At 36.7% G+C, this 24,946-nt stretch overlaps 1 protein-coding gene across 1 annotated transcript in view; it reads right to left on the bottom strand.

Moving 5' to 3' along the window:
• Positions 1–24,946, bottom strand: part of TRIM33 (tripartite motif containing 33) — a 48,127-nt gene that overhangs the window by 11,044 nt on the left and 12,137 nt on the right. The window contains exons 2-11 of the mRNA XM_058819255.1: positions 20,993–21,111; positions 19,644–19,791; positions 16,612–16,744; positions 12,477–12,593; positions 7,388–7,502; positions 6,391–6,537; positions 4,174–4,291; positions 2,620–2,867; positions 2,205–2,369; positions 1,283–1,483 (exon numbers count right to left, since the gene is read on the bottom strand). Coding sequence (XP_058675238.1) covers positions 1,283–1,483; positions 2,205–2,369; positions 2,620–2,867; positions 4,174–4,291; positions 6,391–6,537; positions 7,388–7,502; positions 12,477–12,593; positions 16,612–16,744; positions 19,644–19,791; positions 20,993–21,111 — 1,511 coding nt within the window. The remainder of the gene's footprint in view (positions 1–1,282; positions 1,484–2,204; positions 2,370–2,619; positions 2,868–4,173; positions 4,292–6,390; positions 6,538–7,387; positions 7,503–12,476; positions 12,594–16,611; positions 16,745–19,643; positions 19,792–20,992; positions 21,112–24,946) is intronic.

The raw sequence follows: 24,946 nt of genomic DNA, 5'->3' as shown, positions 1-24,946 counted from the left end.
AGAACATCCAGAAAACTCCAGGCAGCTTTAACCCTGAATAAATCACCATTCAGGGCACTCAAAATACATCACCATTAATTATTCCATCTTCCCACAAGATGGTCTTGTGGAAGAAAGGAAGTGAACACAGATTTTGGATTAATTAAAGTGTAAATTTTACTACAGGACACATTAAAAAATGATTAATCTAAAGGTTACTAGGTGGAGCAGGTCAGCCCTACATGGATAAACCAGCTGCATGCCTAAGAGAAAGGCTGAAGATGATAATTCTACAACTTTAAATTCTAATTACAGCATTCCATAGCCAAATCCTGGTACCTAACCAAAAAAACAGAGAGAGGGGAGCAGCACTGACCTGGATGGGGGAGAGGTCCTGCAGGGAGGGCAGGTTCTCCAGGTTGATGATGGAGAACTTTTTGCAATATTGAAGAACTTTTTGCAATATTTTAGAGGTGAAATGAGTTTGAATTCTACAACTTTAAATGCTAATTACACCATTCCATGGCCAACTACTATTGGCCAACTTTAAATTCTGATTACACCATTCCATGGCCAAATCCTGGTACCCAACTATAAAACCAGAGAAGGAGGAGCAGCACTGACCTGGATGGGGGAGATGTCCTGCAGGGAGGGGTAGGTTCTCTGGGTTGGTAATGGAGAACTTTTTGCAGTATTCTAGAGGTGAAATTATTTTGGATTCTACACCTTTAAATGCTAATTACATTAATTATTAAAGTCCTGGCATCTAACCACAAAAGCAGAGCAGGAGGAGCAGCACTGACCTGGATGGGGGGGGACGTCCAGGCCAGATTCTCCAGGTTGGTGACAGAGAACAACTTTTTTCAACATTTTAGAGGTGAAATGAGTTTGAATTCTACACCTTTACATCATTTCATGACCAAATCCTGGCACCTAACCAGGAGGAGCAGCACTGACCTGGATGGGGGAGATGTCTAGCAGCAAGGGCAGACATCAACACCCACGTTGGTGACAGAGAACAACTTTTGCAATATTTTAGAGGTGAAATAAGTTTCAATTCTATAACTTTACACCATTCCATGACCAAATCCTGGTACCCAACTACAAAAGCAGAGCAGGAGGAGCAGCACTGACCTGGATGGGGGAGATGTCCTGCAGGGAGGGCAGGTTCTCCGGGTTGGCGACGGAGAATTTTTGCAATATTTTAGAGATGAAATGAGCTTGAATTCTACACCTTTACACCATTCCATGACCAAATCCTGGCACCCAAGCACAAAAGCAGAGCAGGAGGAGCAGCACTGACCTGGATGGGGGGGATGTCTGGCAGCGAGGGCAGGTTCTCCGGGTTGGTGACGGACGGGATGAGCTCGATGGCCGACACGGACGGGCTGGTGGGGCCGCGGTTGGCGCTGGCCATGGTGGCCGTGGTGGGGCTGGTGGGGTTGATGGTGGTGTTGTGCACTGAGACCACCGGGAAGGGCCCGGCGTGGCCGGGGTTGGAGTGCTGGGGAGACACAGACACCGCGCTGGGCACGGGGCCACCACAGCCCCCACTGCCCTCAGAGAGACCTGGACCCAAGCACAGCCAGCACAGCTCTGAGGGCAGGGAAACTGCTCCTCTTCCTCACTTGGACAGCAAAAAAACCTCATGTGGCTCCGTTTTAAACACACAGCGCTTCTCCCACCAAGTATATAGTGGTATTTTCTTAAAGCAGTTACTTCCTCCTAAGATAGCTTTAGAGTTCACATCTAATTTTTTCTTTAACTGTTTCACTTTTGGTATTTCAGTCATATTAACATGCACTGTCAAGGATTTTTATTCTTAATGGCATGCAGAGCTCTGCATCAATGCTTCAGGTGTGAATTTAAAACCACTTCAGCAGCTGATTTAATCAAAACCCCTCAACTCCATCACTTTGAACTCCACTACTCCTCACTATTCCCTAATAAACCTCTGAATGTTCTTTTCAGCTGAAAAGTGAAAAAAGAAACATTTTACTTCCCAGAACTAAACTGCAACACAAACATCTCATTTAATTTCGTTTCCACCCCTAAGGTTTGAATTTCCTTCCATTCAGCAAAACTGTCACAGCACAGTAATGCAACATGGAAAAGAAGCATATAAATGAGTGTAGCTGTGAGCTACAGGGGGACAGATAAACACATTTACAGCTGCAATGAAAGGCTGGCACAATGGCACAATGAAGCATGTACACAGGATATACTTGTCTTTGAAGGTGAGGTTGCATCATGGAGTACTGAGGTCCATTGTGGCGTGGGATTCCTGGAATACGAGCAGCATTCTGAGCCATTCTCATCTGGTGTGCTTGGAAAGCCCCACAGTTCATGTTACCCCTCTGCATGGTCTGCATGCTGATCAACCTGGGAGGCTGCAAGGGTTTGGGTTTTTTAAAATTTGTGCTTTTTAACACGGAGAAAAGAAGCCCATCTCTTTCCACAGCAGTAGTAACATAACATCAAGCAAAGCAAAGAGCTGTCACATTAAAACATCTCAAATCTCAGAAGATTTTAGTCTATAAATCGCTTTGTAAGTTTAGATCTGACAGGGCAATTTTAAATCTCAGTGTTATGGTGAAATAAAGCGAAAGAAGGTGAAATAAGAACACACAAAGGACTCACCTGCTGCTGCAGGACTTGGGGGCTGCTCTGCCTGGGCACAGAGGCAGAGGAAGGCTGGGCCATCCTCATCTGCTGCAGCTGCTGGTGCTTTTGGGCATACACCTGCTGCTGCATGTGCTGCAGTCGAAGCTGGGCCAGGTTGATTTGTCCTGGAGCTTTGTTGACGTGGTTTGTTCCTGGAGGAGTTTGCCCAACCACTACATTGGGAGTGTAACTAGGGGTTGGTTTATTTTCAATGACCAGGTTACCTACAAAAAGCCAAAGAAGCAATCAACAGTTAGATCTCATCATCCTCCAAAGGCTGACATATGTGGAATATTCTGGAATTTCTATGCAGTTTTCTCAGAGCAATTTGAGCTTGAAAGCTTAAAAATTAAAATTTAAATATCATTTTAAAAAATTAAAATTTAAGTTCTTTGTGTCTTCAATAACCAGACACAATAAAAGCAAAAAGAGAACTCAGACTACAAGAACAGACAGCAAAATTAAAAATATGATCTGTGAGGGAAGAGTGAAAGAACTGGAACTGCACAGGCTAAAAGCCACAGACAGAAATGACTTCTCTGCTTTCACAAGAAATGGACAAGATGAGAAATAAAACAGAAAAAAGCCACGCTGAGTATAAACTTTCTATGTCTAAAGAAGCAAAGCCTGAAAAGAGATATTTGAGTGTCCCACCACCGAGTGACTCCAAACAGGTTCTACAAACACAACATCAAAAACTGTTACAAGCAAGTCCTGTCTGGCTCCAGTGTCATGGACCAGGCTGCCTCTCCAGGTAAATCCTGTCCTATTTTTATGTGGAAAGGCAAAATGTTGATTTTTTTAATCAATTTGTGAATGTGCACTCAGCAGAATCTGCATGTCCCTTTTTATTAAGGTTGGCAGTTTCCTTTCTGCCCTAGAGAATAAACACTCTTGACTGAAGACAGGAACACCCCAACCTGGATGGTGGACACAGAGTAAGTGAGCACACACAAAAACTGGTATTTTGTTAGATTTTCCATGAAATTTTTATCCAACAGAGAAGTTCACAAGCAGGTGCTAACGGGTATCTTTGTGTCACTGTGCTCTGCCCTCTTCTCTCATTCCAAACCTGCACTTTGCAAACTCTAAGTGGAAATGGCATGGAACCAGTGTGAAATCCAGAGATGCTGTGGCTGCCCCATCCCTGGAAGTGTCCAAGGTTGGACAGGGCTTGGAGCAGCTGGGACAGTGGAAGGTGTCCCTGCCATGGCAGAGAGTGCAATGAGATGACTTTTAAGGTCCTTTTCAACCCAAATCACTCTGTGATTAGGGCCATTCCTAGAACCAATCTCAGTACAATATCCATTGTATCCTGGAAAACAATATCCATTTAGAGAAAGCTCTGCTAAAAGAAAGAACAGAGCAGATAAGGAGAATAATCAGGGCTGGATGGATTATGAGAGTTTATCGTCAACAGAATTTTTGCCTCCTGCATTCAGAGACACTGCACTCACTCCTGTTGGATGAATATCCTCAATTCAAGGGAGTTTTCCCACTATCAGAGATGAAACAAGCAGGGTTTCTCACCCAGATTGACCACGTTCTTGGCCCAGAAGGTGGGGTCACAGTGGAAGCGGATGGCGCCGTTGGCAGCAGGGACGGGGTCACAGCGAGCCTTCAGGATGTGCCTCAGCTGGAAGGTTATCTGAGAGAAAACAAAAACACTGCTGCTGACAGAGAAACCAAGAATGAGAAACGAGTGTGTGTTTAGGCCATGGAACACCAACAAGGACTGGCAGCAGCAAGTTGGGTACACAGGCTGGGAAATTCTCAATTTGTCAGGAAAATCCCACATTGTACAATTTCTTTACTCTGAGGATTGCAGAGCAGCACTCTTACACCACATTATTGAGATGAGTCCAGGGAAACACTGAGGTGCCTTCAAAGAGCTGACCCCATTCCTTGCAAACCAACACTCCCCAAACCCTTCTGGTAAAGAATGAATTGTTGCACAATTGCCTGGCTCTGCTGTAAAATCTGAAGATAGGGTGCCATGATGGACCCACATGGCAGAACTCTACATGGGTGTATCCTCTGGATCACCAACATTTGACCTCATTTGTGTCTTAATCTCACTCTGGATATATTTGATTCCCCTGCTCCTCTGTGTTTGTGGCTCAGGACATGTTCCCAGACTGGGAAAGTTATGGTGAGCACATCCCTGGGCTTGCACATGCAGAACTGGGTGTATTCGTGTCAATAAAAGTGAATTATCCTGCTGGTTACCAACACCTGACTTTGTGTCTTACCTCACTCTGGGTATATTGGAACTTTTTCCCTCTCTGGACAGGGGGATTGGGACAGAATTGCACAGCCAGGTCTGTGCATTCACACAAGGAGTGGCTGAGGGCACTTTGTTCTGCTGGAGAAGAGGAACCTGAGGAATTCCGGACTTGGATTCCTATCAGAGAATGTTTTGTGACATTTTTTGAGCTCTCAGTTTAATTATTACCTATGTGACTGTCTCTTCAAGTGTGTAACATTTCTAAGTTTCACAATGTTGTGTTCTGGGAGCCTCACCGGGGGCTGCAGCTTCTTCCTCAAAGGGACAGCTCTGACCTCTGTGAGCAGGGACAGGACCCAGGGAAGGGCTGGAGCTCCCAGGGGAGTTTAGGTTGGATTTTAGGGAAAGATTCCTCCCTCAGAGGGTTCTGGGCACTGCCTCAAGGCTGCCAGAGCTCCAGGAGCATTTGGACAACACTCAGGGATGCCCAGGGTGGGATTTTGGGGTGTCTGTGCAGGGCAGGGGCTGCACTGGATGATCCATGTGGTAATCACACATCCTCTGAATAGAGAGACACAGCTCTCTCCCAGGATTTTCCTGGGAAGCTCTGAGAAAGCTCAGAGAAAAGAATGAGAAACAATTCTTATCTCCAATTGCTGCACCTGCTGTTGTACACATGTGGAATGTATCATGGACATTTGTTTACCAAACTTCTTAATTGGACAGTGGATGGTGTTTGGATTGATTGACCAATTAAGTAAAAGCTGTACTGGACTGTCTGGAAGGGGATGAGCTTCTTGAGGAGTATAATATAGTACAACATATTACAATAAAGTGATTGATCAGCCTTCTGTAATCATGGAGTCAATGCTGATTATTCCCTGATTATGGAAACCCCCAGCACACAGGGAATATTTCTCTGTCTGCTCTGGGGTGCCCTGACCCCAGGGGAGCACTGACTTTGACCCTCATCCATGGAGAAAGTTTCCTACACTTCAAGATAGACCAGAATCCACAAAAGTGTGAAATAGATTATACAGAGTAGTGTAGGTGTGTCACTTAATGAGAAATTGAGGTTTTGGGATTTTTAGCATGTGGTGGATGGGAGCAAGATGGAGGGCACAGGGTGTTGTCCTGGGTTTCTTCTTCTTCCTCCTTCTCCATGGGTTTGGCTGGCATTTTGTAATTGGGCAGAAAAGTCTGCACTGGAGGCTCTGTGGGATCAGTTATTGGGTTAAAAGGGAAAATAATCCAGGTGTCAGTTCTTAATTGGATGGTCTAGTCTTAAAAGACCTTGTACCAAGAGACTGTTGGCCATTTTGTGCCTTCTAATGAAAAGCTGCCCAACTCACAGTAGTGAGACTGTTTACTGATAAAAAATAATGAATATCTGAGTCTGAACATGAACTACCATCTCAAATGCCTTCAATCCAGACCCAGAGAACCCCAGAACTGGTACCCCCACACCTGATCAGTGCTTGCTGGTGCCACGAGTCCCTGGCAGCCCCAGGTGGCCTCACCAGGCGTTTGCTGTAGAGCAGGGCAGTGCTGCTGCCACTGGCAATGGCCCAATTCGTGAAGTTCATCACGTGCTTCACTTGTCTGGACAGCCCAGTGATGTCATTCTGCTGCTGGAGCAATTTCATCTGCCTCTCCTTGGTGACATTCTGCAACGAAACAGAGGCTTTACTGCAATAAATTAACTGTAAAACGTAAATTGTAAAGTAATTTGTTACAATGGGGCTTTTAGATGTAGGAGGAAAATGCAAACTGCTAGCAGCTTTTGGATCAAAAGGGAAATGTCCCAAGGAAATTTTAATTAATGCTAGGTAAATAAGAAAAGCCAAAGTTCATGTAATTTTGCATTATTCCTTTTAGTAATGATCTAGTTACTCTATTCTTCCAGGAACATTTGATTTCCTTGCCAAATAATTGATGAAAAATTTATTGTGACTCATCTGATCTTAAATTTTTCATGGCAGGCCGGCCATATGCACTGAACCAACTTCTTAGAAGGGATTTCCTCTATTCAGATAAAATTTTCATAGACTTTAATAGAAGTCAGAATGTAATTATTCAGAACATGCCATAGGGAAAAGATGCTTGAACTCATGGTCTCTAAAGTTGTACTATATAAGTTTAAATATCAGCATTACACCTTCATGTACAAATACGGCTCTGTTTTTACATGAACATCAAAAAGCTATTTGAGGGAATTATTAAATCATTCACACCTTAGCATTATGTTATAATACAGAAATATGGCAAACAGAACATGGAAATAGGATTTTCAGCCACTCCTGTACAATGAGCCCAACTTTGAATATGAGGCACAGACACAAAACTGAAGGAGCTCTGATGAGAGGAAAAATAAGAAATTTAACTCCAGCACATCCCTCAGAGGCAGCTTCAGTGCTGCACCACCTGCAGTCACACCAAACAAACCATTTGCAAATATTTCCCCTCAATAGGGGACTGGAAACTCAACACCATCATTGCTTTTTATTTCAAGTGTACCTCAAGGTGCTGTAGGAGAGATTTTCCCTTTTTATTGATTTCATTGATGAGGGTGAATATGGCCACTTTGATTTCCTGTTCTACTCTTTTGTTGGTTTCATTTACTTCTTTTATCCTAAAAAAAAACCAAAAAAAAGCAATGGATTGTCAGTCACTTTACACTTCACTGCCAAATACAAATTTACAACTTGTTTTACTACAAATAATATGAAAGTCCTTGTAGTTTACACATTTTATACAGAGAAATAACCAGCCACAACCATGTGTCTGTATGGACATTTATAAATTTATATCCAGATTGTGTCACTATGAAAAATTTATACCTGATGCTTTAAACTTTTAAGATCATTTATATTAACCAGAAATCAACCCTGAATTTCAAATTAATTCCTCCCTTGTAACAAAAACAAATTATTACAGACCTGTAATTAATAAAGAGATAAACATTTCAGTAATGATGTGCCTGATACTAGTTTAGATTATTCTCTTGTGCTTTAATACTACTGGCTGTCAGATTTTTATTCCTCTTCATCACTACCATTTTTCCTCAGTTTTAGTGCATTTGCAGATTCTTCAGATCCAAGCAAATCATCTTGAGCTCTGGCCACAGAATTTGAAATACAGCATTTCTTAAACTCATGGAAATTCTGGATTTATTTGATCCTACACTGCCTTAATCTGACAAGATCAATTGCAGCAGAATTCTTTGCCATGAGCCAACGTGAAGGCTTAAATTGTCCTTTTTTAAAGAGTTTTTTTGCTGCCAGATCAAGGATTTGATGTCACCCAGCCGCAAGACCAACACTCAGTGCTGATGAACACTGCTGGAGTCAGAGCCCTTGAAGGCACCTGGGACCCACGTGGTTTTTGTGACAACACAACTCCAAAAAACACCCAACCAACCCTTCATTAAGTCCATGGCATCCACCCTTGGCTTTGGCACCCAACAATTATTCCAGCAGAGCTCTTCCTTCAACACTTTCATGCTCCACCACCACAGATGATGGCGATTTTGTGCCAACACTGACAACAAAATTGTAATATCTTCATTTTTCCCATTCCCTGAAGTTTTTAGCATGATGGATTTTGTGTCCCACACACCAGCAAAGCAGTGGAATGAGTTGTGTCACCTGCATCAGCCACTTGGCTCAGCAGAAAATTGAGATCTTGACACAATCCCAGCTGCAGAAATTCACTGAAGCCAGAAATTCTTGGGCAAAACCCCCCCACCATTACAATGTGTTAATCCCATCACCCATTCCTGGCCTGGAATTCCTATCAGAGAATGTTTTGTGACATTTCTTGAGCTCTCATTTTAATTATTCCCTATCTGATTGTCTCTCCAAGCGTGCAACATTTCCATGCTTCACTGTGGTGTTGTGTGTTGGGACCTTTCAAAGAGTTCCACGGAAAATCAGCAAACAAAATACCAATTTTCATTGCTTCCCTCTTCACACATTTACCTTGGTCATGCTCTATGTTCTTCATCCCTTACAATGCTTTTTTTTTTAAATATAGCCGGCACCACAAGGAGTTAAAAATTTACATCAGAACTTCTCTTTCTGTCTTGGTGCACATCCTGCTGCTGCCCTGTGCTTTCCACCCCCAGCTGGTGTGTCATTCTGCAGATGCCCTCAGGGCTGCAGGACGCTCAGCAAACCACAGAGAATCGGGGTGGAATTCCCTGAGCTGCTGCTGCAGGGATCCCCAGCTGCCTCTGCCTCCGATTTGGGGTTCAACGTGAGGTTGAATTTCAGCCAACCCTGGAAATCTGAACTGAAGCTACCTAAAAAAAACCCCAATCAAAGCCCCACAACCAACCGCAATTTCCTATTCAAATTCACGCTAAGGTTTTGTTACACAGATATCAGGGGCCTTACTATGAAACATAAAAGTATTTTAATATTTCAACTTGTTACACAGATATGAGGGGCCTTACTACGAAACATAAAAATATTTTAATATTTCAACTTGTTACACAGGTATCAGGGGCCTTACTATGAAACATAAAAATATTTTAATATTTCAACTAGTTACACAGATATCAGGGGCCTTACTATGAAACATTAAAATATTTTAGTATTTCAACTTGTTACACAGATATCAGGGGCCTTACTAAGAAAATAAAAATATTTTATTATTTCAAGTTGTTATACAGTTATCAGAGGCCTTACTATGAAACATAAAAATATTTTAATATTTCAAATAGTTACACAGATATCAGGGGCCTTACTATGAAACATAAAAGTATTTTAATATTTCAACTTGATACACAGGTATCAGGGGCCTTACTATGAAACATAAAAATATTTTAATATTTCAACTTGTTACACAGGTATCAGGGGCCTTACTATGAAACATAAAAATATTTTAATATTTCAACTTCTTACACAGTTATCAGAGGCCTTACTATGAAACATGAAAATATTTTAATATTTCAACTAGTTACACAGATATCAGGGGCCTAACTATGAAACATAAAAATATTTTAATATTTCAACTTGTTACACAGGTATCAGGGGCCTTACTATGAAACATAAAAATATTTTAATATTTCAACTTGTTACACAGATATCAGGGGCCTTACTAAGAAAATAAAAATATTTTATTATTTCAAGTTGTTATACAGTTATCAGAGGCCTTACTATGGAACATAAAAGTATTTTAATATTTCAACTTATACACAGGTATCAGGGGCCTTACTATGAAACATAAAAGTATTTTATTATTTCAACTTGTTACACAGTTATCAGAGGCCTTACTATGAAACATAAAAATATTTTAATATTTCAACTTGTTACACAGATATCAGGGGCCTTACTAAGAAACATAAAAATATTTTAATATTTCAACTTGTTACACAGGTATCAGGGGTCTTACTATGAAACATAAAAGTATTTTATAATTTCAACTTGTTACACAGTTATCAGAGGCCTTACTATGAAACATAAAAGTATTTTAATATTTCAACTGTTACAGTTGAATATTAAAAAATATTTTTATTTTTCAACTTTTTACATGGTTATCAGAGGCCTGAAACATAGAAATATTTTAACATTTTAACCATTACAATTGAATATTAAAAATATTTTAATATTTCAACTTGTTACTCAGAGGTCTTACTATGAAACATAAAAATATTTTCATATTCCAACTGTTACAGTTAAAGAATAAAAATATTTTAATATTTCAACTTGTTACATAGTTATCAGAGGCCTTACTATGAAACAAAAATATTTTAATATTTCACCTTGTTACAGTTGAATATTAAAAAATATTTTTATTTTTCAACTTGCTACAGTGTTATCACAGGCCTTCATATGAAACATAAAAATACTTCAATATTTCAACTGTTACACAGTTATCAGAGGTTTTACTATGAAACATGAAAATATTTTAATATTTCAACTATAACAGTTGAATTTTAAAAAATATTTTAGCATTTCAACTTGTTACAGTTATCAGAGGCCTTACTATGAAACATAAAAATATTTTAATATTTCTATTGTTACAGTTGAATATTAAAATATTTTCATATTTCAACTTTTACAGTTGAATATTAAAAAAATTATTATTTCAACTTGTTACACAGTTATCAGAGGTCTTACTATGTAGCATAAAAATATTTTAATATTTAAACTGTTACAGTTGAATATTAAAAATATTAAAATATTTCAACTTGTTACACAGAGGTCTTACTATGAAACATAAAAATATTTTAATATTCAATTGTTACAGTTGAATATTTAAAAATTTAATATTTCAACTTGTTACACAGTTATCAGAGGTCTTACTATGAAACATAAAAATACTTTAATATTTAGATTGTTACAGCTCAATATTAAAAATATTTTAATATTTCAACTTGTTACAAAGTTATCAGAGCCTTAACTATGAAACATAAAAATATTTGAATATTTCAACTGTTACAGTTGAATATCAAAAAATATTTCAATATTTCAATTTGCTACACAGTTATCAGAAGTCTTACTATGAAACACAGTATTTTAAAATTTCAACTGTTACAGTTGAAATATTAAAACTATTTTAATCTTTGAATATTCAATATTAAAATATATTTTAAAATACTGAATATTAAAAATATTTTAATATTTCAACCTGTTACACAGTTATCAGAGGCCTTACTATGAAACATAAAAATAATATTTTAATATTTTAACTGTTACAGTTGAATATCAAAAAATATTTTAGTATTTCAACTTGTTACACAGTTATCAGAGGCCTTACTATGAACCATAAAAATATTTTAATATTTCAACTGTTACAGATGAATATTAAAAATATTTTTATATTTCAACTTGTTACACAGAGATCTTACTATGAAACATAAAAATATTTTAATATTTTAACTGTTACAGTTGAATATTAAAATATATTTAAGATTTCAACTTGTTACACAGTTATCAGAAGTCTTACTATGAAACATAGTATTTTAAAATTTCAACTGTTACAGCTCTAATACTAAAACTATTTTAATCTTTGAATATTCAATATTAAAATATATTTTAAAATATTAAATATTAAAAATCTTTTAATATTTCAACTTGTTACACAGTTATCAGAGGCCTTTCTGTGAAACATAAAAATGTTTTAATATTTCAACTGTCACAGTTGAAAATTTTAGTATTGAATATTAAAATATATTTAAAATACTGAATATTAAGATATTTTAATATTTCAACTTGTTACACAGTTATCAGAGGCCTAACTATAAAATCTATAAATATTTTATTATTTCAACAATTCTGTCACCTAAAGCTAACTCAAAAGAAATTATAGGATGGGTTTTCTTGTCTTTTTTTATTCATCTTTTTCTCCCCCACCCCCAAAGTGTAATGAATGTGTCACACCTTTGGTTCTATACAAAGTCGTCACAAAAAACACAATCTTTAACATTTATTTCTTGTAAGAACTTCCAAGAGATGCAGAGTCTTGTAGGGTCAAATAACCATTAGAAAAAATAATTAAGATACAGAATTAACTCCAGTGTGTTATTCTAATCCCACCATTCATTTTGCTGTGTCTCATTAAAAACCAACGTAACAGCTGCTTATTTTGGGGAACTCACCTATTTTGAACTTGGGCAGCTGCAAAATTTACATAATTCTTCTTCTCAAGAAGTTTGGCCAAGAGGTTCTCAATTGCACCCTTCTGGTTCTGAAAAGCTTCTTCCAGGAACTGGTACCTTTTCAACAGCAAGAGAAAAAACTGATTACCAAGGGACAGAGGGCTGAAACTCAGGTGCAAAGCCATGAAATTTGGAAAAAAATATGACAGAGAAAAAAAATAAAAACCACAGAGAAAGAAAACACTAAAAAAAAAAAAATCAGACTCTGGATATTCTGATCAGTGTGCAAAATGTTGAAAAAAGTCCTTTGGTACTGGCCAGGAGATTGAATCTCTGTGGGAAATTATCAAACCACAGAGAAAGAAAACACTAAAAAAAAAATCAGACTCTGGATATTCTGATCAGTGTGCAAAATGTTGAAAAAAGTCCTTTGGTACTGGCCAGGAGATTGAATCTCTGTGGGAAATTATCAATTCCAACCACACAGGGATGCAGTGCCTCCTTTTTTTGATGAGGAAAATGCACCAAAAGCTTAAACATAATTAAAGGATACCAATTATCCCAAATTATCCCAAATTCCCCAGTTTTTCAGCTCATGTTTGACTGCATTAGTTTAATCTGAAGAAAATTTCCCTATTAAATAAACTTCAAGTTTTTTCCACCTCTGCTGCTTCCAAGTGAAGAATTTTCCTTTCCAAGCTCTTCAGCTGAACAGCTGCTATCAAAAGTACTTTCCATTACTTCATCTGAAAAGAGGGTAAGCACCAACACTGAGGGAAAATAACAAAATTTGGTGCCTTTTCCTAAAATATTGCAATAAAAATGCCACAGAAACACAATGCCTCTGCTGAAAATGGCCAAGGGGAATTAAGATTAAAGCAGCTCCATGAATTTCTGATCAACTGCTCAAAATCCAGGATTCCTAACTTGCTAAGTTTTGTCTTGGCAATAAATAAACCTCCTGCTTGTGCAATGTAATTTGTTAACAATAGGGAAAACTTAATGTCCCAGAACACCTTGGCAATGTTTTGCCAATATTCAAATTGGCAGAAAATTGCTGCAATTAATGAAGCATTCTATAAGGTGCATTAGAAACAATTTACAGCAACTTCCAAAGAAAATGAAGAAGAAATTAGTGCTGTCTTCTGTCACAGTGTAGAACATTACAATCCAAAGGAAAAGATTGTCTGGATTGTCAGCAAACTCACAGTATTTTATTTAAATGACTCACAAGCATGATAACAGGGACTCAGACAAAGAATGTAATTCACAACAAAAACAACTCTACTCCTTAATTAATCCAGTTTGTACAGCAACAGACAAATCTGAACTCCAAGAGTTGAGATTCTTCATTCTCAGTGGTGGAATTTTGCTTTTTCTAAACAGGCTAAAGTTCTTACAGACAGACAGACAGCAGCACAAGATTTTAGATACTACAATACAAAAAAATAGCACTCCTAAAGCCCAAAGAGAAAAACTTGAAATGTTTGGGAGCTGCTGATTTTATGAAATTATTTTCATTAAGTTCAAAATTATATTTCCACTTGAAGGAGAAGTGAAAAATCTACATGTAGCTTGTACTGCTAAATTTTTGCTGTGGCTCTTGCTACAGCCAAAATCCTTTTCTTTTTTTTCAGTATTGCACTTCCAGCTTCCCAAGTGTGTGGACTGGAAATACCCAAATTAAGGAATCTCACAGCACCAGGCTGCTGAAATTATTGTCAGCTTTCTACAGAATCCCCAGCAATCCCTGCCCTGACAGGGTGGAACTGGATGATCTTTAAGGTCCTTCCAACCCCAAACCATTCTGGAATTCTAAAACTGAGATTCTGAACCGGCCCTCTGAACTGGAGGTACTGAAATTGTGATTCATCCTCCTTTGGGGTAAACTATGAGGATTTCAGGTAAGAAGAAAACAGGGGATTAAAATCAATTTTTTTTCCCATTTGGCATGATTCTCCATGAAATCTCAGCTGTACTTCTGGCAGACAAAGCAGTGCCTTAATCATCATATTATTTTCATAAAGTTCAAAATTATATTTCCACTTGAAGGAGAAGTGAAAAATCTACTTGCAGCTTGTAGTGCTAAAATTTATCTGTAACTCTTTCTACAGCCAAAATCCTTTTCTTTTTCATTATTGCACTTCCAGATTCCCAAGTGTGTGGACTGGAAACAACCCAAATTAAGGAATCTCACAGCATTGTCAGCTTTCTACAGAATCCCCAGCAATCCCTGCCCTGACAGGGTGGAACTGGATGATCTTTAAGGTCCTTCCAACCCCAAACCATTCTGGAATTCTAAAACTGAGATTCTGAACTGGCCCTCTGAACTGGAGGTACTGAAATTGTGATTCATCCTCCTTTGGGGTAAACTATGAGGATTTCAGGTAAGAAGAAAACAGGGGATTAAAATGAATTTTTTTCCCATTTGGCATGATTCTCCATGAAATCTCAGCTGTACTTAAGGCAGAAGACAAAGCAGTGCCTTAATCAATGTAATTCACACCTGCACTCAGAACCATATGGAAAGAATATTCTGTAAAAAAAAGCACATTAATAACAACAAATTCTCCTTCTGGAAGAGCACAGGTAAGTAGGACAAGATCCAGCTGTTAATCCACCAGCAACATGCACAGAACAGATGCAAAGAAACCAACTGGACCAAGTTAGTGAAAATATCCCAGGAGAGCACCCTTGTGACAAGGGAGTCACCCAGGATATTTATGATCAAATCTATGAAAGAAGAGAGCAGGAATATTTGAGGGTAAAATAATAATAATAATAGTAATCATCATCATCATGATGTTATTTCAAAGTAAACATTTTGAGGGTGTTAATATAATAATAATTATTGTTATTTCAAAGTAAAAGTTTTTATTATTATTAAATAATAATAATTGTTATTATTATCATTATTATTTCAAAGTAAAAGTTTTCCACAGGCTGCTATAGCAGTCTGATAATAATCACTATTCTGAGAAAAACAGGAAAAAAGAAAAGCAGAACACTAGATTCAGTATTACACCTTTAGAGAGAAGAGGTAAGGAAAAGCAGTGGTGCAGTGGTCGATAAATATGAATTATCCCCAGATTCTCTATTGTAACACTGCAAAATATTTGTTCAAACATTCAAACAACTACATGACAAAGCTGCTAAAGAGCAGAAGTTGGAATGTGTCTTAAAGGGATTCCAACTCCTTTTCCAGCAGAGGCAAACCCAGCATTTCCTTTTACCTGGAATGAGGCAACTTTTAACCAACTAAACCCAAACCATTTTGCCCCTCTGCACCAGAAGAATATACGAAAATAAAAGGCAAAATTTAGACTGTCCTTTACAAAATTCCCCTAAAGACTGTTGCACAACCAAAAATGCCCTTTCAGAAAATTCATTACCTCAGCCATGACTCACTCTATCACTTTTGCTTCCTTTACAGCACCAGGTGTTCAGGGCTGCAGGAATTTCCAATCAAGTCCTGGCCACAGAGATTGCACTGGGAACTGCCAGGCAAATGAACACCTGAATCACAGCAAACCTCCTCAGCCCATCTTGGCTTAAATCTCATCTTAGGGGACTTGACAAAGCTCAAGTTTCCATCACTCCACACAGGTTCTCTGTCACCACCACATTTTTTGAAAAATCTCTTTGCCCAGGATTCCTTCTCCTGGGAAGCTGAGAAGCCTCAGAGAAAAATGAAAACAATAATTATCTGATTTGCTTCTCCTTTGGAATGTGGTTTGGACACTGTTTACCAACAGGTGCTTGTTTGATTGGTTTCATGTGAATTGTTTTGATTTATTGGCCAATTATGGTCAAGCTGTGTTGGGACTCTGGAAGGAATCACAAATTTTTCATTATTATCTTTTAGCCTTTTGTCTGTATCTTTCTGTATTCTTTAGTATAGTATTCTTTAATATAATACAGATCACAAAATAATAAATTAGCCTTCTAAGAACACAGAATCAGATTCATCATTCCTCACAAAAAATACAATTCTCTGCAAGGGATGGCTTCAGTCCAACCAGGAGTAAATGCAGCAGAATTTCCAACACAAGCAGCTCCCATCAATGTCACTTCACCCTCTGAGACAGCACAGCACAGGAGTTCAGAAATATTTAGAATATTTGTATATCTGTACCTGTGTTCTTTGTGCTCCAGTAACTGACAGTCTCTGCATGTCAGCCTGTCACAGGTTTCACAGAAAAGTTTTAACTGCTCTTGTTTGTGGACAGGGCAGAAAACAGGACGTTGACCAGATGCTCCCACGGCTTCTGTTTTTAAAAATAAACCATTTGTGCATTTTAAGATAAAACTGAGACAATCTGAAGAGCAAAACAACCCAACTAACTTCCAGCAACAACCAAGAACTCGCAAAGGCACCTCCAGATGTGTTCTCAGGCTGAGGTTACTGTGAGAACTTCAGGTCAGGGGTTGGATTTGATGAGCTCAGAGCTCTTTCCCAACCTCCATAACTCTGGGATTTACAGTGCCAGTGGTTTAGAGCTGTTTTCTTTCTTTATTGATTCATTTTGCTTTATTTATTTATTCATCTTTTCTCAAGAGCACCCAAAAGGCGCTGTAAGACTGCACACAATCTTTATAAACACATGTACACCAGCACAGTGTACATGTGTTTATAAAGATTTCATTTCATCTTTATAAAGATTTAATTCCATATAATTTCACCTCTGACACACTGAAGGATGGCTCAAACCTTTTAAACCTTTTTAACCTTTTTTTTAAGGTTTTTTAAAACCCTTTTTACCTCATGGATTTTCCAGCTTATCCCTTCAAACACCTCATTTAATCAAACACAGCTGAAGTGGGAGCTGCAAAGCAAATGTTGCCTGTGTTAAAAGTCACCTAAACCCCCAAATAACAAATAATGGCAAAAAATAACTCTGGGTTTACTAAAAATTCTGTATAGTGTTCTGAGGATGTTTTGAGCTTAGCAAAGAGGAAAGCAGCCTTTGGAAGGTACAGCAGGTAGGGTTTAAATGAATTTCCCTCACTCTCCAATGTTTCTGAAGCTGGTTATATCATGCAAGTTACAATATTGTAAAGAAAGAGCTGATGAACCTACAGCTGCCACTCACTGAGAGAAATTTAAAGTCTCCAGGGCACATCTTTGAGTCTAAGAAGAAAAAAAACCAATGACCAGCCCTTCCCCACAATCACAATAAATACAATTTCTGATGGAAAGTTTATTTTATAAACTTTATATTATAAACTTTATATTTAAAATATAAAATATTTTCTATTTTTTAATTTAAATAATTTATATTTAAATATAAATATATATTGTATATTATAATTATAATATTGATATTATTACAATATTATAGAATGATAGTATTATATAATTATAATATTATATTATATTATAATATTTATATATATTATAATTTTATATTTTTATAAACTTTATAAACTTTCTGGTTTTGGAAGTCACTTTTCAGCCCCTTCCCAGCAGGTATCAAAGGGAAAGCTGAGCTGTAATATCACATTTAAAGTCACAATTTAGCATTCCTTGTAAAAACATCAGTAATTCTTTCTTGGGCCTTATAATTTGATTGAATTTAAGGGTTTCTCATCTGTGAGGCTTAATACATTGAATCTTAAATGGATAATATTTCTTATTAAAAATGTTCATTAAGACATAAATAGAAGCCTCTCCAAAATGAGGTTTATTTGATTGAGCAAATGAAATAAAATCCCTGTCTAAAGGAACTAAGCTCAACAATAAACTTTTTAACTACTAAACAATTTCTAGAAAGAAAAGTAGTGTTTGTTCCTTTGAAAGGACACAATAAAACAATTATGGAGATCTTAATTAATTTTAAATTAATTTAAATGAAGAGAGCAAAGTGTTGAGATCTCTCTTCCTCAATGTTATCATTTTCAGACACATCCAGATTGTGGAGAACCTACAAATCTTTAAATCAGAACTTTTAACCCATGTACAAACAGAATTTTCTAATCTAAAATCCAGATACCCTGGACCTGTTTGGAGAACATTTTCCACATGACCTCAACAGGCCACAAATGATAAAATCCAGATAGGCTGGACCTGTTGTGAGATGATTTTCCACATTACCTCAATAGGCTACAAATGATACATGATCAAACAACAGCTCAAGAATTTACTTCTAATAAGGCTGCACAGCTGAACAAACCCTACATACACTTCACATATTCAATTTTGCTCACTGAGAGATTAAACCTAAAACAGATTCAAATTCTACATTTCCTCAGTAATATCAGTACAAAGTAACAGAATATATTGAAGGTAACTATATAAAATATATAGCTATAACTATATAAACTAAATGACTATAACTATATAACTATATAAAATACATAGTTATAACTATTTAACTATATAAATTGTATAACTATATAAATAATGTAACTATATAAATTATATGACTATGTAACTTTATCAACTATGTAACTATAACTGTGTAACTATATAAAATATATAGTTATAACTAACTATATAAATTATATAACCATATAAATTATATAACCATATAACTTTATAAACTATATAACTATAACTATGTAACTATATAAAATATATAGTTAGAACTATTTAACTATATAAATTATATAACTATTTAACTATATAAATTATATAACTATTTAACTATATAAAATACATCAATATAACTATTTAACTATATAAATTATACAACTATGTAAACTTATATACACATTTCTACAGAGAGAACTATAATTGCTTCTCATAATAAAATACAACAAAATGGGTAATTTAATTTCCTTGGACAAGATTTTGAATGGATAAGATTTTTAATATGCCACAGTTCTCCATATTTCAACCCCTCCATTTAGTTATTTGTTCTACTAAACAATCTAATTCTACTAATTTACTACTCTAGAATTCTACTAATCTAGCAAGACTATTAAGAGTGGATCGAAATCCTTTGCAAATGCACAAAGTATCACTGTTATAAATTCAATTCTACCTCCATTTTTACAGCTTCTAATTTTGCACTGGTAATTTTTACTGCACTCTTCCCAAATCCTGGGGGAAAGGAAACACACAGAGCTGGTTGTTACCATCATCCTCCTCCTTTTTTTTTTTTTTAACATAAAAAGAGAAAAGGCTTTTGGAGCAGGCAGGACAAAGTGACACCCAACACCCACCTGAGGACACATCCTCTTTTTTCCTGATCATGTGGTCCTTGGTGAACTTTACTCGCTGGTGAGCCTCGATGCAGGTCTTGCACAGCCACTCGCCACACTCCACACAGAATCCCACAGCACTGGCATTGTCCTCACAGCTGGTGCACACCTGGGGGGGAACAGAAACCAGAATTATCCTAGAGAGCCCCAGGGAGCAGAAAGGGGAGGGGGAAAAGGCACCAGGATTGTTCTGGGGAGAGCTGACAGCCCCAGAAAGCAGAAAGGGGAAGGGAAAAGGCACCAGGATTGTTCTAGGGAGAGCTGACAGACACAGAAATTAGAGGAAGGTTGGGGAAAAGGCACCAGGATTGTTCTAGAGAGCACTGATAAGGCCAGAGAGCAGAGCAGGGAGGGGAAAAGGCACCAGGATTGTTCTAGGGAGAGCTGACAGACACAGAAATCAGAGGAAGGTTGGGGAAAAGGCACCAGAATTGTTCTAGGGAGAGCTGACAGCCCCCAGAAAGCAGAAAGGGTAGGTGGAAAAGGCACCAGAATTGTTCTAGAGAGCACTGACAAACCCAGAGAGCAGAGCAGGGCTGGGGAAAAGGCACCAGAATTGTTTTAGGGAGAACTGGCAGCACCAGAAAGCAGAGAAAGGGTGGGAAAAAGGCACCAGAATTGTTCTACAGAGAACTGACAGCCCCAGAAAGCAGAAAGGGGAGGGGAAAAAGGCACCAGAATTGTTCTGGGGAGAGCTGACAGACCCAGAGAGCAGAGGAGGGGTGGGGAAAAGGCAGAGGAGGGGTGGGGAAAAGACACCAGAATTGTTCTGGGGAGAGCTGACAAACCCAGAGAGCAGAGCAGGGTTGGGGAAAAGCCATCAGCATCATCCTGGGGAGCACTGACAGCCCTAGACAGCAGAAATGGTTAGGGGGAAAAGGCACCAGAATTGTTCTAGGGAGAGCTGACTGACCCAGAAAACAGAGGAGGGGTGGGGGAAAAGTACCAGAATCATCTGGGGAGCTCTGCCAGCCCCAGAGAGCAGAGGAAGGGTGGGGAAAAGGCAGCAGAATTGCTCTAGGGAGAACTGACAGCCCCAGAGAGAAGAAGGGGTTGGGGGGAAAAGGAACCAGCATCACCCTAGGGAGAACTGGCAGCCCAGGAGAGCAGGAAGGGGAGGGGAAAAGGCACCAGGAGTGCCCTGGGGAGCACTCTCAGCACCAGAGATCAGAGCAGGGTTGGGGAAAAAGGCACCAGAATCACTCTGGGGAGCAGTGACAGGACCAGAGAGCAGAGGAGAGGTGGGGAAAAGGCACCTAAGGAGCCCTGGCAGCCCCAGGGAGCAGAGGCTGGGGCAGGACAGTCCTTACCTGCTCTGACTTCTCGTCGGAGCTGCTGGGGCTCTCCGAGGTGTCCTTCACAAAGTAATTGTCCACCAGGTCGATCTGCCGGCACTCCTGGCGACAGATGGGGCACCTGATCACCCCCACTGCAAAACACAGCAAAAACAGGCTCTGAGGGCAGCAAAACACAGGAAAACACAGCAAAACACAGCACAAAACGGGCTCTCAGGGCAGCAAAACACAGCACCCCACTGTAGCCCCACATTTCTCCTCACAGAGAAAAGCAAGGCACAATTCTTCCCAGGATTGTTTCTAGGTTTCACATTCTCTGAACATCAGAGAAAAAAAACCACAATTCTTATCATTTGCTGTGCCTGTGTTTGTGCAAAAAGCAGAATGCAATATGGAGATTATTTACCCACAGTGAGGGTGTTTTGTTCTCTTGGCCTGTCAGGGCCAGGTGTGTGTGTGTGTGTCAGGACTGAGGGTGACAATCACGAGATTCTGGGCAGTGTGTGCAGGGTTGAGTGATTGGCAGATTCAGTTTTAAATGTATAGAATATATAGTATAATAAAATAATTAATTAGCCTAGAATAGTAGAGTATAATAAAGTAAATAAGTACAGTAAAGTAAATATAGTATAATAAAGTAATTAATTAGCCTAGAATAATATGGTATAATAAAGTAAATATAGTATAATAAATATAAATAAATAAATATAGTATAATGAAGTAATAATTAGCCCAGAATAATATGGTATAATAAAGTAAATAAGTACAATAAAATAAATAATATTATAGTATAATAAAGTAATTATAGTATAATAAATATAAATAAATATAGTATAATAAAGTAATTAATTAGCCTACAATAATATGGTATAATAAAGTAAATAATATTATAGTATAATAAAGTAAATATAGTATAATAAATATAAATAAATAAATATAGTATAATGAAGTAATAATTAGCCCAGAATAATATGGTATAATAAAGTAAATAAGTACAATAAAATAAATAATATTATAGTATAATAAAGTAATTATAGTATAATAAATATAAATAAATATAGTATAATAAAGTAATTAATTAGCCTACAATAATATGGTATAATAAAGTAAATAATATTATAGTATAATAAAGTAAATATAGTATAATAAATATAAATAAATAAATATAGTATAATGAAGTAATAATTAGCCCAGAATAATATGGTATAATAAAGTAAATAAGTACAATAAAATAAATAATATTATAGTATAATAAAGTAATTATAGTATAATAAATATAAATAAATATAGTATAATAAAGTAATTAATTAGCCTACAATAATATGGTATAATAAAGTAAATAATATTATAGTATAATAAAGTAAATATAGTATAATAAATATAAATAAATAAATATAGTATAATAAAGTAATTAATTAGCCCAGAATAATATGGTATAATAAAGTAAATAAGTACAATAAAATAAATAATATTATAGTATAATAAAGTAATTATAGTATAATAAATATAAATAAATATAGTATAATAAAGTAATTAATTAGCCTAGAATAATATGGTATAATAAAGTAAATAATATTATAGTATAATAAAGTAAATATAGTATAATAAATATAAATAAATAAATATAGTATAATAAAGTAATTAATTAGCCCAGAATAATATGGTATAATAAAGTAAATAAGTACAATAAAATAAATAATATTATAGTATAATAAAGTAATTATAGTATAATAAATATAAATAAATATAGTATAATAAAGTAATTAATTAGCCCAGAATAATATGGTATAATAAAGTAAATAAGTACAATAAAATAAATAATATTATAGTATAATAAAGTAATTATAGTATAATAAATATAAATAAATATAGTATAATAAAGTAATTAATTAGCCTAGAATAATATGGTATAATAAAGTAAATAATATTATAGTATAATAAAGTAAATATAGTATAATAAATATAAATAAATAAATATAGTATAATAAAGTCATTAATTAGCCTAGAATAATATGGTATAATAAAGTAAATAAGTACAATAAAGTAAATAATATTATAGCATAATAAAGTAATTATAGTATAATAAATAGAAATAAATATAGTATAATAAAGTCATTAATTAGCCTAGAATAATATAGTATAATAAAGTAAATAAGTACAATAAAGTAAACAATATCATAGTATAATAAAGTAAATATAGTATAATAAATATAAATAAATATAGTATAATAAAGTCATTAATTAGCATTTTGATATCCATGGAGTCAGATGCATCATTTTCTCTCCCCTTTGTAGGGACACTCACAGCATTGCAATCCCCCACAGGCTCTCAGGGCAGCAAAACTCACAAATCAGCCTGCCCAGAAGCACCAAACACAAAGCAAACTCCTCCTCTCACCTGGGTAAAGGATCCCAGGTTGGCATTGCCATTAAAATCCTGCCATTACAGGTGTGGAACAGGTTTCACCCCAAAATACACTCCCTCAACTAAATCCCAAAATACTCACAGACCTCTACAGAAAAGGATGCCCCACCTTGCTGGGGATTTCCCTAATTTTCCTAATTTCTACATGAAACTCAGTTTTTCCTACTTATTTCTTCCCCAAAATTTCTGACTTTTCAGCAAAGTAATTTATTGTCCCTAAACAAATATTTAATTTTTTCCCCTGTTGATTTTAGATAACAAAATTCAATATATTTGTGGTTTTTAGATTATTTTTTAGAACAGTCTATGGTCCAGCCTGTCTCAAGCATTAAGAGGGCTGTGCCCAGATAGCTGGGGGACTTCAGGGATGCTCCTGAAAATGCCACAGCATGTCTCAGTGTTCTCCCAGGTAGATTTTAAATATAATTTATTTCCATGAGGTCAGGGAGGCAGATGAAGCACTAAAACACCAGCATCTTGCTTTGTTATCCTTTGTAATCACTAAATTAGTTTTAAATCCTCAGCAGAGCTGCAAAGGAGTGACTACATGAAGCAAACTGACATTTAAAGATGTCTATGAACAGCCCCCATAAAGGTCTGAAAACCTATTTATAACTTAGGTAGTGGCTCACACTTCACAGAAGTGTCACTGGATCTCAAATCAAATTCCTATACAATTTATTGAGAATATAATCTTCAAGCTTTCCAAGCCATTGGGTATTTTTACACACTAAAACAATGTTGAGAAGTGTAATTAAATGATGCTCAGCTCCTTGTGGATCTTCAATTAGGACAGTAGGACTGATTTCAGGGAGATTAATTACATTAGCAGTGGAGTAGCATTAATTTTTTTCAAGTGCTAAAATTAATGATGGCTTCAGAACACAGGAGATTCACTGCAGAGCAGCAACAATCCAACTAAAAATTCCCTGTCTCATCAAACCACACACATCTCAAAAGCAGGATATGAAAAATAACAAGTTCTGCAGCAGCTACACATCCAAGAGCTTTCACACACAGTGAAACCTTCGCCATACGCAGAACTTTGAGGTTTTCTGACAACTGAGAGACAAAATTCTGTAGGGAATACCAGCTGAAAGCCATGCAGCAGCTGATGTGCATAAACTTACAAAACAGAAATTTCAGATATTTACCATTAAAACCAGTCCATCAAAACCAAACCTAAATTTGATTTTTAGTGCTGCCTTGGGTTAAACAAAATATTTCAGGAAAACAACAAAACACAAGAAGCTCAAGATCTGTAATCTCTAGACAACAGAAAAGTCAAATTCTACAGATGAAAATCCCTTCCTATAAGGCAATTTGGTTGGTTTTAAAGAAGCCAAACCACTGAAAGCTTAAAAAATTAAGGTTTTGATTCAAGTGAGAGCCCACAGCCTGGATTCTGGCCAGGGGTAATCCAACACCCAATTTCTGCACCTCCACATTCAAATAAAACCTGCACAAAACGCCCCAAGTGTTCTGCACAAACCTCAAGAGATCAAAACCCAAATTCAAGGCTTTGCCATTCTCATTTAGCACAT

This window comes from Ammospiza caudacuta, chromosome 24, assembly GCF_027887145.1.
Source record: "Ammospiza caudacuta isolate bAmmCau1 chromosome 24, bAmmCau1.pri, whole genome shotgun sequence".
NCBI lineage: Eukaryota > Metazoa > Chordata > Aves > Passeriformes > Passerellidae > Ammospiza > Ammospiza caudacuta.
Note: the sequence above shows the minus strand (reverse complement) of the source record. Positions and strands in the feature narration are given on the sequence as shown.